Below are 16,147 nucleotides of genomic sequence, written 5' to 3'. Positions count from 1 at the left end.
AGTAGAAACTTAAGAATTAGATACTTATGTAGTTAAATTTTGGTTACATTATTTCGGACAGGGTTACATTACCAAAGGATAATATTAAACAAATAAGAATAATAGGTATAACAATAACTTACAAGTTACAATAGATACCTATGTTAAATATAAGGTGTTCAAAAACGTTTCCATTTTCTTTAGTACATTTTTGACACCTTTTAAATTGAATCTTCTAAACCCCCAAAGAAAGAAATCCAGAGGGGTTAAATCTGGTGAACGAGACGGCCCTCAAACTTAGTGCCTACCACCGATCTCTCTCAACAATTCTATGAAAGTAGTGCGTCGGCACCCCATCTTGTTGAAAGTACGTAGACTGTATATCTTCCAAAAAGTTCTTTAACGTCTGTTATTAAATTGAGGTATCTTTCCTAATTAAGTCTACCCTCATATAACCGTTCCAATAATTTTTCTCCCCATACTATCACACCACATGTTGATATTAAATTTTCGTTGTTTTACTAAATTATGTTAAATTGAAAATTTTATTTTTTCACGTTCTAAAAGCTGTAACTTTTTTAATTTTAGATGTACAATTAATATTTTGGTGCCAAAATATGTGCGCCTATATACTCTAAAAATTATGCACCTGCAGGGTTAGTTGATTTTATCGAATTAATGAAGCCGTAACGCCTGAATCTACTGCAAAAGTTTGGTTTTTGTCCTGAATCAGAGCAGATTATCTTCATATTTTCTAATAACAGACGATTATAAAAGTGCATACAATCAGTAGGTGATTTTTGTTCCATTATTCGCTTAGGACTCGATTTCAAACACAATCCTTCCGAAATTTATTTCCGCGAAAGTGCGGTTAGTGAAATACATTTTTTATGGTATTGCATCGTAAATATTTTATCGCGCGTGGAAAAATCAACCGTACCGGTCTATAGTCAACAAGGAATGTACTCGAAGAGAAGCAATCATCCGAACTATCAATATTTCTTTGGGGCAAATGTCCCTTAGTCATTTTTCGGGAAGATCGGAATCTCGCAACATCGATTTAGGTGCTTCAATTTTCCGGATGCACAATTTTTGCTATTTTTTCGTTGCCAATATAACGAACGTGGGTTTGCGTCGAACTAATCGGTAAAGCCGTAATCGTAATTAGAAAAACCAATCATGCTCGCAGCCGAGAGGGTTGTAAGGAGCAATGCCGCCGCCGTCACCAATATTGAGTGTCAACCATCGTATTTATAGCAAATCGATGGCCGTTGTCGTTTCAAACGCTTTCCCGTCACGGTTACAATACAAGGATTACGTGTTAATGGCCACTTTAGTTGATTAAAAAATATTAATCCTTGAAGTATACTATTTAATTCGGCTGTAACTTTCCACTTTTTTTAGGGGTTCCTTTTTTCTGTACTAAAAATTGCATTAACAAATTTTGTCATGTGAATCAACATGTTCCATTCTTCTCTTGGGCAGCGACTATTGGTGTGAAGCTAATTCCAGTCATAGATTTGCATACTTATTCATACATTAATATGCATAACATAATGAGAACAATTTAGTCAAAACGAATTACAAGTCTCTAAATATTATGGTTGCATATTCCTCCATTGCTTATAAACGTTTTTGACCCACATTCATACTTTCTAGGGCGCGACTAATATAATCTGAATTCAAAAGGGGAGAATACATTAATCTTTGTCCAAAAAAACTTGACAGAGGCACCAGCCACCACACCGGCCTTGCGTACTGTACGATGTGCAAGTATAATAATAATAAAGCACCCAGTCGCATCCAATTTGTGGAAAACTGGGTCGGAACTTGTAATTGCACACTTGTTTGGGGGAACTACGACAATAAAACCGTTGTTAACGCGAATTGCGGGGTTCCAATAAATGGGATGTTGTCTGAAATATCGATCATTTGTTTTCGCAGTCGTTAATAAGTTTACGATGGAGTTTCGATAAAGTTCTTTGCAGATACTTCTCAAATTATGACTAATCGATCTTGTGTTTAACGCTTGAACTATGGCAACTACGGGATGCAGTTTTAACAGGCCATTTCAGTCATGCCCGACTATGGAACGCCGTTGTATCTTTTAATAACTGAACACCCGGACTAAAAAAATTAACTATAATTGACGCAATGGTACTAAAATTTATAGAAATTTACTTTGTGTTAACACCAATTGCCTAGTTGAAATTAATAATTGCATATCTTCCAATAACAACTCGCAATAATTTCCTCTTTTACAATTTCAAATAACGGTTTTTGTGCGAAATTTCAAAAACCGTTATTGAAATGGCATATTTAACAATTTCAAATCGGCAGTCTTATTATATCACGATTTAGAAATAACGTGTTGAAAATTTTAATGTTCAAAAATTATCGATTTGATGTTATTAAATAATCTTTAATATCACCTTCACGCTTTGTAATAATTTTCAATTTCAAGTTGAAATAAAAAATTCAATTCTCTATTTCATACTCGTAACTTTGGAACGCACAATTTAATTTTTAATATCAACTCTGATATTGGTAATTCGATTTACTTATATGTCATGACATATAAAAAATTGTGGCGCCATCTATCGAGTGATGTCAAAAGTGAGGAGCGAACCTCAACCCAACTAATCACGTTTGATGTCTCGTTTGATGTAATTACCGCGAAAATCTACTTTCAAGTGCTTATTTTATTACCCATATCGTTCATAAATACATTGTGCGAATAATATTGTCAAAAAACATGTACAATTACGCGAAATGGAGATTTTAAATTCTGTTCCGATTATTAAACTTACTGTCGCTAGAGGGCAGGTCAATTTGCTATATGTGATTTAAAAATATCGCCTTGATATTTTTAATTCATTTACCAATATGTGCGACTTGATATTTTTAATTCTATTGCACAAATTACTAATTTCTACTTGATATTTTTAATTACTTTGCATTGTACACGATATGAAACCTAGAAATATAATTCGTGAATTGTATATTTCAATAGGATATTAAAATTTTTTTAACTATAACAACCTTTGTGTTAATTACAATTGTCAATATGGAAACTACCTCTTCCATTGTCGCAAAAATTTCAATCCCGTCTAACGTTTTATTTGAAACTGCATACCTATTAATTGATTTTAATGAACATTTCAGGTACGTTTTAAAATGTTCAGAATGCAAAATTATAACTTCTGTTACTGAAAAATCGGTTGATGAATTTTAAAAACATATTTTCGTTATTGAAAATTAAGAAATGAAATAGAAAATTATTCTATGGTTGAAAATAGCTTTTATTTTTAAATATCAGATAAAAATTTTTGATATCAAAAACAGTTTGTAAACATTCAGCAATGAATTCTTCATTGTGGAGGAATAAATTAATAGGGATGGATATTACTTGAAACAAAAAATTGAAAATTATCGTTATGTTGTGAAATGAACATCCAACCAAAGGAATCAATGAAATTTATTAATATTTCAACTCTAAATAATAATAGTTTTGAAATAAAAAATTGTTTTAAAATACAAAGTCGATATCATGAAATACGTTTGAATTAACAAACTTAACACCATAATTGAAGAATTACAATTATAAATTTCAAATAGCGAACTTCGCAAAGTATTTAAAAATTCCAAGTAGAAATTAGTAATTTGTGCAATAGAATTAAAAATATCAAGTCGCACATATTGGTAACTGAATTAAAAATATCAAGGCGATATTTTTAAATCACATATAGCAAATTGACCTGCCCTCTAGCGACAGTAAGTTTAATAATCGGAACAGAATTTAAAATCTCCATTTCGCGTAATTGTACATTTTTTTGACAATATTATTCGCACAATGTATTTATGAACGATATGGGTAATAAAATAAGCACTTGAAAGTAGATTTTCGCGGTAATTACATCAAACGTGATTAGTTGGGTTGACTTTTGACATCACCCGATAGATGGCGCCACAATTTTTTATATGTCATAACATATAAGTAAATCGAATTACCAATATCACAGAGTTGATATTAAAAATTAAATTGTGCGTTCCAAAGTTACGAGTTTGAAATAGAGAATTGAATTTTTTGTTTCAACTTGAAATTGAAAATTATTACAAAGCGTGAAGGTGATATTAAAGATTATTTAATATCAAATCGATAATTTTTGAACATTAAAACCGTTATTTGAAATTGTAAAAGAGGAAATTATTGCGAGTTGTTATTGGAAGATATGCAATTATTAATTTCAACTAGGTAATTGTTGTTAACACAAAGTAAATTTCTATAAATTTTAGTACCATTGCGTCAATTATAGTTAATTTTTTTAGTCCGGGTGTTCAGTTATTAAAAGATACAACGGCGTTCCATATCCGACGAAATGTATCCGTAAATAGTATGGAAGCGGGCGACTTTTAATTCTTTCCCTTTATAAAGATCAAAAGAATGAGTTTAACTTTCAAGTGAAATCCAATTTGTTGTATTCTCAAAATGTATATACCTACCTCCCTAAAATTATAAGCGTTTTAAGACGCATTCTTACTTTGGCACTGTTATTGAATATTCAGTCATGTGCGTTTTCGGTTTTTGAAGGGGCTAAACATAAAATTAGCCGTGAGTGTTAAAGTGAACTTCAGAAAAGAAATATGTCCGTTGTGTTTCATTTCGCAATATAAATCCTCTCAAACGATTTTTAGCGTCATAATTCTTAAGACGTAACGTTTACGGCACGTCTCATTGTGAATTAAATAAATCTCTTTTCGCCCAGAAATGATTGCAGTTTCGTGAGGTGGAAGTCCGTCGGGTCCTTTACAAATCGAATGGATATGCCAGGATTTGGGACAATTTCTGCAGAAAAGTTGTATGTTAATGAACGGGTGTGCTGTCGCAATAAATTCTCGACCGTTTTTAGACCTTTCCTGGTGAATTACTGCTTTTGTTGTGTAGTACTCGCATAGATCAATAACAGTTTTTTTTTGTATGTGCCACTTGAATCATTAGCAACCATTTTACTCGTTAGCAACCTACTCAAATGACAGTTTTAACAAGAAATCGTTCAATCGATTTATTTTGGCAAATACTAAATGTACAATGCAGGGTTTCATGATATTTGGGTTGAATTATAAAACAAAGAGACGTGCCCATGCATTCTAGCTAGGCCACCCTGTATAGTATGTGGTGGAAAGGTAGCTTTGTAAAGTAAAGATTCGAAATAATTGAGTCGAACGAAGGAACTAAGCAAAAACTCTTCATTGTCACCTCCTGAAACATAAATAATTCTTATGTGTAGAAGTTACGGTTTTTAGTAATGAAGCACCCATTCAATTCCATCAATGTACCGGATGTTCATTAAAGCTGGTAGCAATCGAGTACAAAAACGGGTGCTTCGTTATAAGACTAGTGATGTGGATTGTAAAATAACGATTTGTAAGTTACATAAAAAACGGTTATATTACGCGTAACTTACAAGAGGCCGGTTTTTTAATGTAATTTATGTCTTTTATGAAACTTACGTAACTTCCGTTTTTAATTTAAAAAACCGTAATTTTTGTAAGTTACATAAATGTAATACCTATTTGATACATTTTGATCGGCACTACCACAGACCATCAACGGTACTACCAACGTAAACGATTCACCGTTGAATTTAGTTTGGTTTAATGAAGATGATGTAGCCTCTAATTCGCGATCTGGAGCTTCTTCCTCCAAACGACGCGTGATGGCGAAATACCTACTGCTTGGGTATTTTACACCAAAATATATAATTTTACAAGTGTTTCTGTTTTCAAACACTCACAAAATTCAAAAAGGTTTATACAATATTGAAAAAAAACATAAAAAACATAAATGACAGGTAATTTTACAAAAATACTTGTAAATTACATAAAAAACATAAATTGCTGGTAATTTTACCGTAAAATTACGGTTTAAAAAAAAAATGGTAAGTTACATAAATTACATAAAAAACATAAACAATTGGTAATTTTACACGTAATATTACGCACTTTAAAAAAAACGTGTAATTTAAAATTTGTAGTCTATAACTTTTGATTGAGAAGTCTGATCGAAAAAGTACGAATTGATTTGGATTCTACGCACCCAAATTAATAAGAAAAAGTGTTTTCCCAAGAAATTTTGGTGTAGTCGATTTTTGGTAAAAAAGGAAGGTTATACACTGCCTTTTTTTGAGCCCCGAAAAAAAAATTCTCAGATCGACCCGGAAAAAAAAAATTTTCTTATAGAATGTGGCCTGTAGAATCCATAATTTCAAACAGTTCCAAGATTGGGCTACTAGTTCAAAAGTTACGGCCCTTTGAATTTTCTTTCGAAATTGGTTTCTAGTCCATAACTTTTGATTGAGAAGTCCGATCGAAAAAGTACGAATTGTTTTGGATTCTACGCACCAAAATTAATAAAAAAAATTGTTTTCCCGAGAAATTTTGGTGCAGTCGATTTTTTGTAAAAAAAGGTTAAACACTGCCTTTTTTTGAGGCGCGAAAGAAAAATTGTCTCAGATCGACCCGGAGAAAAAATTTTCTTATAGAATGTGGCCTGTAGAATCCATAATTTCAGATTGGGCTACTAGTTCAAAAGTTACAGCCCATTGAATTTTTTTCCGAAATTGGTTTCTACTTAAGACAATACATTAAGAAAACAATGCCCTACAGAAATCACACGACGCAGACAAGACGTGCTTAATTTACACCACGGTTTACGAATACCATTTCACTAATCCTTAATTGGGAAATTGGCAATCTAAATTTCGACTTTTTATAGAATTTCTATCATATGCAATCCTCACAATGAAATTTCGAAAAAAATTAAGTGCAAATTTAGGGCATTTCATTTTTACTATTTTCACATTACAACCTAAAGCAGGAAAAAATAAACTAATAAAATATAAATTTGATAGGTACATGCTCCGAATATTCCATTAATAATCTTGATGAAAAAAGAGCGGCTACAGATTAAAGGGGAAACTGGCGAAGAGAAATCACTATATAAGTGTAATCCAACAGAAATGAAACATTTCGAAGCTTTCAAGTACGTCCCTGCGAAGAATGCATAATGCCGTACCGGCGAGCGAAATAAAAAAAACAACTCTAATCCCGTATTGCTCTAAATCTGTCAAATTTCTATTGTCAATTAAACACACTTTGGTAAGCGACGAGTAATTGTAACACTTGATAATTTGGCATTAAGTTGCTGTCCGCTATCGACATTAGTTAATATAACTTATTACAAGTTTCTCGCACACCTCAAGTTACGAGACAATTAATACTGGAGAATTAAACCCTTTACCGTCTGCGTCGCGTTTATCCGGTGGGGCGTCGATAAAATCCAACAAAAACAATTTATATTTTAATCTTAAGGGCGCGCTTCGGCTAACAAAGGATAATGGAAAAGAGATCTTTTCATGTAAAATTCAAAGCTTTCGGAATTTAAAGTGTGTGTCCTACCTTCGTTTCGTACTGCGACATCTCACACTGCGCTGGGGAATTTATATTGATTAAATGTTCTCGATGATTGCGTTATTTTATTTTGGTATTTTTCTCTTGTTACAGGCCGGAGTTGTGGAGATGACGTGGGTGATGAGCGACTACACGGCCGCGGGTCCGCAGGAATTGAGCGTCATGAAGGGACAGCAGGTGGAAGTAATCGAGATGTGCGCATCCCGTCCCGATTACTGTCTCGTAAGGATGCCCACTAGAAGTGCCGATCACGAATGTTCCAACGTTCCTGAAGGACTGGTACCACTTTCGGTTCTCAAGCAACCACCGGCGCCGAAGAGTTCGCCGAAACGGCTACCTTTGGATCACGATGGCGGTAAGTCTCTTTGCCTTTTCTCGACCGAATCTCAGATTAAATTCTGAGTAAGAAATTCTTGACAGAACAGCTTCCTAGCTCAAATCAAAAATCGCGCTTTTGGAAGAGTGTCTTCCAAAAATGGCAAGTGTAGGGGAAAAACGTTTCCCACGAAAGTTTGTTATAAGAATATTCAATAAAGAGTATATATTTTCAGTTGCTCTACACTTTACCCTTAAGGGACAGTAATGTGAAAATATGCATAGTATTATTAAAAGGGCGCTCCATATGAAGAATATTTTATATAAATGATCGCCTCTAGTTTCCGCAATAATCGACTGTCTCAAGATAAGTGGGACACCCTGTAGATACATGACCGCTACACGTACACCCCAATTCGTCTCTCTTATTCAGGTGCAGTTAAACTCAATGCAATCGTTCCCTAAAATGGATATCTTTCCATCACAATCCGCTATTTATTATCGTTCTATTAATAAAAAAAAATGCTTAATATGTTTAGATTCCAAAATGGAGAATAAAATTTTCGGGTTATGCAATGTTATATCAATGAAACCATTGAATTAGGTGAATCGTGGAAACGGAAGTTTGTCTTGTTGTCGACGATACGATAATAAATCTCCCTTTGAAGGGCTGACACGATAATAGAAATTTCGTTTGTTTTTATTATCATATTCCATCTCCACAATGTTTATTGTTTCTCATTATACTTTATGGCTAGCATTTGCTTTTTTTTTTCAGTTTTCTGCATACTAATTATTGAAAATCGTACCTCGACGTTCCGTGATTAGGTTTTCGTGCCATTTTCCCTTATTGCTATGATACACGCTAGAATTTACTGTATAGCAATTGGAATCCGCAGAGAATGTACACTTCGACGGCGTCCTTATGTTAAAATTTGATATTTTTGCAGTATGAGCCTAATTCATAAGAAATTTTACATTTGTGGTTGATTAATTTTGTTTTGAACACAAAAACTGGCGAAATGAAATGGCGAAAATGAACTTCGGCAAGCCCTCTTCGGAAGGGGGGAGGGGGGCTATCAAACTCACTCTTTAACCCTTAATCGTCGACTTAATAGACAAATTTTTGAAATTTGATGAAATATTAGTACCCTAATACAAGAAAATTTTTCAAAAAAACTTATTACAATCACATCAATAACATTAATCTAGATATCCTACCACATGAAAATAAAACAAATGAATGTGTACGTTTGCTACCATTTTTGTCTTCAAGGTTTAATAAGAAACGTACACGTTCATTTGTTTTATTTTGATGTAGGATAGGTATCTGGATTAAAGTTATTGATAATTTTTTTTAAATTTTCTTGAATAAGGGTACTGTTATATCATCGAAATGAGAAAAAAAATCTCTATCAAATGAGCCTAATGAAAATTCAATTGTTTTTCGTTACTCATTTCTTTTCTGAAATAAAAACAACTGAATACTGCCTTATTATGGGAAAAAAATGTTAAACAACTTTCATATAGAAAAATGTTGTATACATTGGATATTTACCGAGATATATACTATTTTCCATACATAATGGGCACCTTGTATATGCGCGAAAGCTGTCCCACTGACTTGATGTGATACTTAATTAATTATTTAATTAGCAGAATTGACGAAGCTTTAATATATGTATATATAAATAAGACCATCAGCTAATTTTTTTATTACCACTATAGGTTGTTATCTGTTATCATTCGCATTTAATTAATTATATACCTACATTATTTATCGGTTTTGCCAGTGTTCTTAACCTAGCCGAAAGGATATTTCTGTTTTAAAATCGTTATTCAGTGAAAACTGTGCGAATAAAACGAAACTGCTAATGGAATGTTGGGAATTCTATAGAGCCAAAATTGAATGGTATATGGGAAGGGATTCCGAGGATAAGAAATACTTTCACAGCGCTTCAACAACATTAAAGCATAATAGCTGTATCCCTATGCCTATCCTCGACGAGAGCTTAATTTGAATTTATCCAATTACGCAATTCAAACGCTTACGTATACAAACAATGCGACGACGAAAAGAATCGCCAGTCGACGTCAATAAGGGTTATAGAAACAGCCAGTTTCAGTAAAGATATTTTCAGTTTTACACGACTTTGGGTTGTGTGTCGGAAATTGATCTACACTTTGTTGTTTCAAGCGGAATGTGTTTATTTTTTTACCGGTGCAAAGTTTCACTTAAACCCAATATTCCTGAACATCGTTTTTTATTAACTTTTTCACACCTTCGGGAAATATTTATTTTTCTTTGGAATAATTTTCAGGATTAGTTTAAATAAGACTTATTTGGGAAAAGGTTTTTACCACCCAGTTTTTTTACTCATTATCCTGAACCTTTAACCCTATATCTACCTCGAAAATAAACTTGGAAAATATGGATCGTGTAAAGCGATAATGAAAACACATCCAATTTGCATCACCGAATTTAATGTATGCAGTTGTTTTTGCCACAGAATATTTGGTCAAAGGCGCTATATACTTAACTTACTTCATTTCTAGCTCGGCTAATCTGCTTTGTACTTGCTAATGGAGTAATATACGTAATTAGTTTTGACTCGACGGACATCGAGAGGCAACCTAATTGCAAGATGAATAAATTAGGAAATAAGAGAGGAATCCCGTTTCTCTTCATTTCTACGATTAAATAAACCCCTCCTACAATCGTTGGAAATCGTGAAAATGTTTAACATTAAACTGTTGTTTCATCTTCTCGAATTTATATTAAATCCCATTTCCGCACACTGAAACCCTGTTATAAATTTCAAATTTTGTATTGAGCACGCTTTGAAATGTTAAGACTTAGGTAGTGCTTATGTCAGCCGAATTTTATTCAATACATACATTTTATACACTTCTAAGACATTTCTGTATATTACTGAGTTTAGACGCCCACATAGCAAGAGTTTCCCTTGAAAACTCTCTTTTCCGGCATTGATCAGTAGGTTTCTGATGACCTACATTATTCGTTTAACGACAATACAGTTTTGTTTCTTTGAAACTTACTAAGTGTTCGGACTAATTCGTCAGAAAGTCGCAGGGTGCGATTCTCATTATTGTTATTTTTCAGTTGAGTCCATCGACTAGTTTTAATTGTAGTGGTGCAGGGACAAAACATTCCTAACTACTAATTGTTGGTCCATTTACTGGACTACTTAAACAGCCATAACGGTGTCCTTTGATTGCTATCGTAAAATCGTAAACACAGTCGGTATAGAACAAGGGCGCGAATCATTGCCATCAAAATATTATTGTCATCTCCCTTCTCTATGTTCTATATCGACATAATTTTCTCAATAAAGACACACAAAGTATTTACTGATCGAGTTTACGATAATCACTAAACTCTAATTTAATCATCAACAAGAGTTGCCTAAGTATTTTATTGCTAGCGAATTGAATGAAAGGAATTGGGGCCGTATTTCTCGAAAATTAGGATTCCCACACAAGTTCAGTTTTTGAATTTTTTGTTCTGTAATTATTTATGCATAATAAAATGTTTTATCTTGTTGCAGTTGTTAATTAAGTATACGTTGATAAGTCTGTCTGAGATTTTATATTTATATCGCATAACCAGTATCCGTTTTCCGAACTTCGTTTCCACATTAACTATTAAACAGTGAATTTGACGTTAAAAAGGAATCTTTAATATTAAATTTAGGAATTATGCATCAAGCATGAGATGCTAAATGAGAAAAATAATAATTGAATTAATCAAATCTATTAGTTTGCAATAGTGCAGTGCTAAGAAATGACGTATTACCAGTAGAAAGCTTCCTTTTCGTACGATACTGCAGTAAAAAAACATTTCAAATTTTTCGGAACAAATTACTTCTTACTGATCTTAACTTCCAGCCATCAATTTAAAACATTTTCTATGCTGTGTTTTAGATGCTGTATATCTGGATACACATTGTAAAGTTTGTTCTTTAAATAGACCCATAAAAAATCTTATGGATTTAAATCCAACGACCTGGCGGGCCATGAAATAGGGCCGTTAGTACTCATGCACTGATTCGGAAATATAATTTAAATAGTTCGTTACTCTTTCCGCTTTGTGGGCAGGTGCACCGTCTTGTTGATAATATAAATCTGGGCACATCATCTAGCATATTTGCTAACGCGTCTCTTAAAAATTGTAAATTCGGATCACCTGAGAGTACCCTCACATATATGAAGTAGTGTTTTATCTTTCAAAATGCACACTAAACGTTAACACTACATTTTCTTTGAAATCCTCTTTCAAGCACAATTATATGGTTCTCCTATAATGATAATTTCTTGCATTTTTTTAATAACTTGATTCATCTGCCCTGCTGCCCAGACAATAAATTTTAAAGTCACTTCCTTGGCTTAACTACAAATAACAAAACTCAAGGCGTCTTTCATGGTCTCCAAAATGTAAATGTTGAACTTTTTTAAATTGAAAATTTCATGTACTCTTTCTCGGTAGTACCGATTCTAATAGATGCCCCTGGATTTGCTTCAAAATAGGCCAAAATATATATTTCAATATCATTATTTATTGTTGTTCTCGGTTTTCCAATAAATGCAGTTACCTGTATATATAGTATAGTATAGTAATGTATACTGTATACTGCATAGTGGCTTCTAATCCTCGAAAATATTTATGTGATGGTACTCTTCTCTTGCACGATATTTTTCCTGATAGATTCTAACCGAGGCCAAAATGTACACCTCGTACCGATCAACTTTCTCATTATGAGCAAAATTACGCATTTTTCTATTATATTAAAAGCTTATTCAATATTCACACAACAATAATAATTCAATATTAGCAATTGACAGTGCTAAACAACATAAATAGTGCGATTGTTTCGGTCACAGCACTCTAAGATCTGAAAACATATTCAACTTGTTTCGTCCATGGCACACTTATTTGAGCTATAATGAAATAAATCGAAACATGCATTTTTCTCATAATAAGAGTATAGGTACAAATTATCACTGAATTCAGAATAAGATTCTCTATCGAATAAGGAAATAAAAAAAATATAGTTCTAGTTACATTTCCCTATTCCTTCAAAGTCGCTCAAGTAATTTCGATCCCTAAACATAGTAATCCTCAAACCTTCAGTGATCCATTAGCATTCTCCCAACTTTGTCCAAAATATTGGAAAAAATTATGAAAATCCAGATTAATCCAAATTAAAATATGACAATAAGGATGAAGAGTAGTGTACAGCCCTTAATTAAGCACTATACAATTTACAACGGGGGTGTATTGAACACTCACTGCTTTGATTCTCGATCGTCTTTCTTGAATGTCGCGTACGAAGTCCCTATGTGTGGTTCTCGCGCTTTCGCACACCCTTTGGTATAATAAAACTGCCTTGGCGACCCGTAATAAAACGTGATGTCTTCATGTTTAACGAAGTTCCGCTTACACGGCCTTCCTGTCCTCGGTGCGTCCACGCGCCTTTTCCCAGGTTAATTTGAAATTGCAAAACAGCGATCTTTTTTTAAATTTGATAGTAATTTTTTTTTTAATCGGAACTTCGGCATGGGTGGGATCTTTGTCTCCTGCTCTTTGGTTTTTTTGAAACGGGATTAATTGGGATGGGTGGGATCTTTGTTCTCTGCTCTCGGAAGTTTTCTTTTTTTATGGGAATTTTTTTAATTCCGGAACACATCTCGAAATGCTCTTTATTTTTTTAAATTCCGGAACACATTTGGGAATATTTTTTTCATTTTGGTACACATCTCGGAATGTTTTTGTGTTTTTTTTTCATTCCGGAGTACTTTATTTTAAATGGATAATTATTTTGGAAAAATTTAAAGAAAAGATTCAAAATAACATCGTTTTTGAATATAAAAAGGCTTTTTTTAAGGTTGAAGGAAGATTTGAAAAATATTTACGAATGCTGGTTCCTCTTTTTTTTTAATTTTTTTTTCCAATATAAAGTTAAGGATCAATGTACAATGGTTGCGGTTACATTTATAATATATTTGTGAAAATCAAAATTTATGAGAACCTCAAATAAAGTACAGAAAATAAAATGGAAAAACAACCAAAAAAATCGAAATGTATAATCAAACCAAGAAGTGCTTTGAATATTCCCAAAGATTTGGAAGTTTTGGATTGAAGTAATGCTAATTCTTAGAATAGTATATTATTCAACGAGTGAGAAAGTTGGCAATTATTCACGAAGATAAGATTTGCGCCACGAGTCGAAGACGAGTGGCGTAATTTATCTGAGTGAATAATGACTTTCTCACGAGTTAAATACTATACTTTTTCTACTTGTATTCAATAATTACAGTAATAATAACATTATGCATAATGGTTTTATTATGTCATCAAACAATTGACAAAATTAGCAATGTACGAAAAATCCGGAGGAGTTAGAATTATATCGTCGTCACTGCTCATCATGATTACACTACTGTCCATTTTCACGTAATTTTTACAAAACTGATTTCTCGTAATTTGTTTGATTGACATTAATGTTTGACAACTGAATTTATCGCGATCCGAGATTTTGATTTTTGCTACACACATGTTTCCAAGGCAACCCTACAATGGGACCTGAAGAGTAATGACAAACTCGGAATACAATTGGCTGACAACAGTTGAATAATGAAAACATATTGAATAATAGATAACTTTCTCAATTAAAAACGCATCAGTATTCTACCTATTATTTAATATGAGTAGAAAAAGTAAAGTATACAGTATGTCCCACAATGAGGTTGACTATACTCAGGGGCGGACTGGCACGGGGGGCGGGTGGCGATTGCCACCTAGCCTGTAGATCATAATGGCCCGTTGGAAATTTATAAGTATGTGCTGTATTTAGTTTCTTGCACTATTAATAAATTATTAACACGTTTCTCTAATTAGGGTTGATGTTAGGTTGTTAAAAAATTCTGTTTTAATTGAAGGGTTTTACAATGAATTTATCATTTTTTGTCGCAGTATTTTGAAAGTGCTGAAATACAATGATAGGCGACGCGCCTCGTGTGGATTGTATATTTTGTTACTTTTAATTATCAGCTGCAATTTTAAAAAAAAACTGGATAGTAATTGATTTTCGAGAAAGGAGTACTTTAAAATGTTTTTGTGGTGCACCTCAGAGTTAAACCCCCCCCCCCCTCGCCACCTTCATTACTACACTAATACTTTAATGGGAAAACACTTTTTCTTATTAATTTTGGTGCGTAGAATCTAAAACAATTCGTACTTTTTCGATCAGACTTCTCAATCAAAAGTTATAGACTAGAAACCAATTTCGAAAAAAAATTCAAAGGGCTGTAACTTTTGAACTAGTAGCCCAATCTTGGAACTGTTTGAAAGTATGGATTCTACAGGCAACATTGTATAAGAAAATTTTTTTTTTCCGGGTCGATCTGAGACAATTTTTATTTCGGAGTTCAAAAAAAGGCAGTGTATAACCTTCCTTTTTTACCAAAAATTGACTGCACCAAAATTTCTCGGGAAAACACTTTTTCTTATTAATTTTGGTGCGTAGAATCCAAAACAATTCGTACTTTTTCGAGCAGACTTCTCAATCAAAAGTTATAGACTAGAAACCAATTTCGAAAGAAAATTCAAAGGGCTGTAACTTTTGAACTAGTAGCCCAATCTTGGAACTGTTTGAAATTATGGATTCTACAGGCCACATTCTATAAGAAAAATTTTTTTTCCGGGTCGATCTGAGACAATTTTTATTTCGGGGTTCAAAAAAAGGCAGTGTATAACCTTCCTTTTTTACCAAAAATCGACTGCACCAAAATTTCTCGGGAAAACACTTTTTCTTATTAATTTTGGTGCGTAGAATACAAATCAATTCGTACTTTTTCGATCAGACTTCTCAATCAAAAGTTATAGACTAGAAACCAATTTCGAAAAAAAAATTCAAAGGGCTGTAACTTTTGAACTAGTAGCCCAATCTTGGAACTGTTTGAAATTATGGATTCTACAGGCCACATTCTATAAGAACATTTTTTTCCGGGTCGATCTGAAACAATTTTTTTCCGGGTCGATCTGAGACAATTTTTTTTACGGGGCTCAAAAAAAGGCAGTGTATACCTTCCTTTTTTACCAAAAATCGACTGCACCAAAATTTCTCGGGAAAGCACTTTTTCTTATTAATTTTGGTGCGTAGAATCCAAAACAATTCGTACTTTTTCGATCAGACTTCTCAATCAAAAGGTATAGACTAGAAACCAATTTCGAAAGAAAATTCAAAGGGCTGTAACTTTTGAACTAGTAGCCCAATCTTGGAACTGTTTGAAATTATGGATTCTAAGGGCCACATTCTATAAGAAAATTTTTTTTCCGGGTCGATCTGAGACAATTTTTTTT

The 16,147-nt window shown here is 33.1% G+C and overlaps 1 protein-coding gene across 1 annotated transcript in view; it reads left to right on the top strand.

The window, feature by feature from the left end:
- LOC116173536 (triple functional domain protein-like) overlaps nucleotides 1-16,147 on the top strand; it is a 148,475-nt gene that overhangs the window by 43,261 nt on the left and 89,067 nt on the right. The window contains exon 3 of the mRNA XM_031491055.1: nucleotides 7,543-7,804. Coding sequence (XP_031346915.1) covers nucleotides 7,543-7,804 — 262 coding nt within the window. The remainder of the gene's footprint in view (nucleotides 1-7,542; nucleotides 7,805-16,147) is intronic.

This window comes from Photinus pyralis, unplaced genomic scaffold (genome assembly GCF_008802855.1).
Source record: "Photinus pyralis isolate 1611_PpyrPB1 unplaced genomic scaffold, Ppyr1.3 Ppyr1.4_LG6, whole genome shotgun sequence".
NCBI lineage: Eukaryota > Metazoa > Arthropoda > Insecta > Coleoptera > Lampyridae > Photinus > Photinus pyralis.
Note: the sequence above shows the minus strand (reverse complement) of the source record. Positions and strands in the feature narration are given on the sequence as shown.